Source organism: Platichthys flesus, chromosome 2 (genome assembly GCF_949316205.1).
Source record: "Platichthys flesus chromosome 2, fPlaFle2.1, whole genome shotgun sequence".
NCBI classification, from domain to species: Eukaryota; Metazoa; Chordata; class Actinopteri; order Pleuronectiformes; family Pleuronectidae; genus Platichthys; species Platichthys flesus.
Window position 1 is genome coordinate 29,360,253 of NC_084946.1, and position 2,500 is coordinate 29,362,752.

At 45.4% G+C, this 2,500-nt stretch overlaps 1 protein-coding gene across 1 annotated transcript in view; it reads left to right on the forward strand.

The window, feature by feature from the left end:
• Positions 1 to 339: 339 nt before the first annotated feature.
• Positions 340 to 2,500, forward strand: part of ddx27 (DEAD (Asp-Glu-Ala-Asp) box polypeptide 27) — a 10,393-nt gene continuing 8,232 nt past the window's right edge. The window contains exons 1-6 of the mRNA XM_062410059.1: positions 340 to 555; positions 1,178 to 1,327; positions 1,686 to 1,745; positions 1,863 to 2,052; positions 2,217 to 2,269; positions 2,344 to 2,430. Of these exons, the coding sequence (XP_062266043.1) occupies positions 472 to 555; positions 1,178 to 1,327; positions 1,686 to 1,745; positions 1,863 to 2,052; positions 2,217 to 2,269; positions 2,344 to 2,430 (624 nt within the window). The 5' untranslated portion in view covers positions 340 to 471. The remainder of the gene's footprint in view (positions 556 to 1,177; positions 1,328 to 1,685; positions 1,746 to 1,862; positions 2,053 to 2,216; positions 2,270 to 2,343; positions 2,431 to 2,500) is intronic.

The window sequence follows — 2,500 nt, forward strand, 5'->3', positions numbered from 1 at the left end:
TCCATCTTTGTGAGGTTTTGTTTGACCAGTGGGAAGTGTGTGTGTTCAGTTTATTTACAGTGGTTATCTCTTCATCTTCATCTTCATCTTCATCGTTTTATCTCCTCGTTTTGTTTGTGAAAGAATTCCAGGAAAGTGCGTGTGTGTATGTGTGTGTGTGTCCGCGTGCGTGCGAGAGAGGGAGCATGTGTATGTGTGGTCACCATCAGCGTCATCAGATGACGTCACTCAACCGTCACTGTTTATAATATAAATGTTTATTTAATTTGTGTATTTGTTTCTAAACTTGTTTCAATAAAGTAATTTGATTTTTTTTTAAACAGGCCGGTGAACCGGAAGCAAACCGCAGTCACTTCCTGTTTCCGTCAACACACGTGTGTATGTGCGGAGGCTAGAGGACTACACGCAACCTGCTGACCAGTTCGAACCCGTTCACTACCATCCCAGTGACCCGGTACCACAGGGGCCGCCATGTTGGAGCAGCTGGGTCTGATCGGGACCATCCGGGACGAGGACCAGAGTCCGGAGGAGCCCGACTCCGAGTCCGACCATGAGGTGAGTGGGTCCGGTCGCACGGCTGAGACCTTCCCCGGAGAGGCCGCGGGAGGTGAACCAGACTCCGGCTGGGAAACTGTCCCGAAAGGGTTTTAACATGGTACCACACAAACCGGATCAAGAGCTGGAGCGGGATCCAGTTCCAGAAGACTCTTCACACAGTTAGAGTGGAATCTTTAACACACACGAAGAAGAAACGGAGACTAAAATATACATATACTTAGAACATTCATGTGGTTTATTGATTATTTTAATGTGTGATTGTCTCTCTCTCTCTCTGTGTCTGTCTCTCTCTTTCTCCCTCTGTCTGTCTGTCTCTCTCTCTTTCTCCCTCTGTCTCTCTCTGTGTCTCCCTCTCTCTCTCTCTCTCTCTCTCTATCTCTCTCTCTCTCTGTGTCTGTCTCTCTCTTTCTCCCTCTGTCTGTCTGTCTCTCTCTCTTTCTGTCTCTCTCTCTTTCTCCCTCTGTCTCTCTCTGTGTCTCCCTCTCTCTGTGTCTCTCTCTCTCTCTGTGTCTCTCTCTCTCTCTGTGTCTCTCTCTCTCTCTGTGTCTGTCTCTCTCTCCCTCTGTCTGTCTGTCTCTCTCTCTTTCTTTCTCTGTCTCTGTCTGTCTCTGTCTCTCAGGAGGAGCGAATCATCCTGAACAGGAAGAAGAAGTTTGGTGTTTCCGGATCAAAGGACTTTAACAGTACCTTTGATTTTGGCGAGCGAGACCCTGTGAACGCTGACGATGACTGGGTGATGGCTGATGTCATCAAACAGCTGAAGAAGAAGGTTTGTTGATGTGGATATGATGATGATGATGATGATGATGATGATGAACACGTGGCGTGCTCTTCACCTGGTGATTGTTCGTCCATCCCAGAGGTTCTCAGTCCCACTGGTTAAACCTGAGACTCTTGATGACATCACTGGTCAGATCAGTTAGAAGTAAACTAGGACATCTAGAACTGATTCATGATTCATGTAAACACTAAGATCTATATGTTTACATTAAAATCATACTTTATATATATATATAATGTTTCTCTGTCGGTTTAATTTCATAATTATAACTCACTGTGTTGTGAGTGAGTCCTCTTTGTTTGGAGTTTTCTTGTTGTATATTAATATTGATCTGTTTTCTGTGCAGAGAGTTGTGACGACCCTTGATCAGAAAATAGAGAAAATCCGGAAGAAGAGAAAAGCTGAGGTGAGCTCTCCGGTTCTACTTCCTGTTTGGCCTGGACCCACTTCCTGCCTGGCCAGGTTCTCCTTCCTGTCTGGTTATATTTCCTGTTTGTAAGATGCAGCTTGTTTTGATGTGCAGGAGAAATCAACTCAGGGTGACGCTGAGGAAGGTGCTATAGTGAAAAACCAAGAGGATGAAGTTCAGGCTGATAAAGATGAAGGTGAAGACGAAGAGGAGGATGAGGAGAATGAAGATGATGAGGAGGAGGACAAAGACGACGACATAGATGAATTTGACTCGAGTGATGAGGAAGTTCTAACCAAATCAGGTAAGTCTGTGAGTCTTATTTTGTAGTTTGACAGGAAGTTGAAACAAAGTTTTCTTCCAGTCAAACTGCAGCTCTCGATCAGAACAGTTCATATAAAACTGTTATTTTGATCAATTCTAGACGTTATTTAAAACGTATTTGTGTTCCTCCCGGTTTCCTGTCAGACACCCTCAGAGAGAAAGAAAAACGTGGGAGGAAGAGGAAGGCTGGAATGGAGGTGAAGATGAAGTGCTGATGATGTCACTGGTGGAAGTACCTGGATACTGTGGTAACAGCTGTTTTTGTGTCCAGGCCGCAGAGTCGTACTCCGAAGACGCGTCTCAGTTCGATGAGGATCTGACCTTCGATAACATGAACCTGTCCAGACCCATCCTGAAGGTAGATCCCTCAGAAGTGATCAATCATCTATGTGCTCGGTTCTCTGTGGAAACCAGTGTCTCCTGAGTCG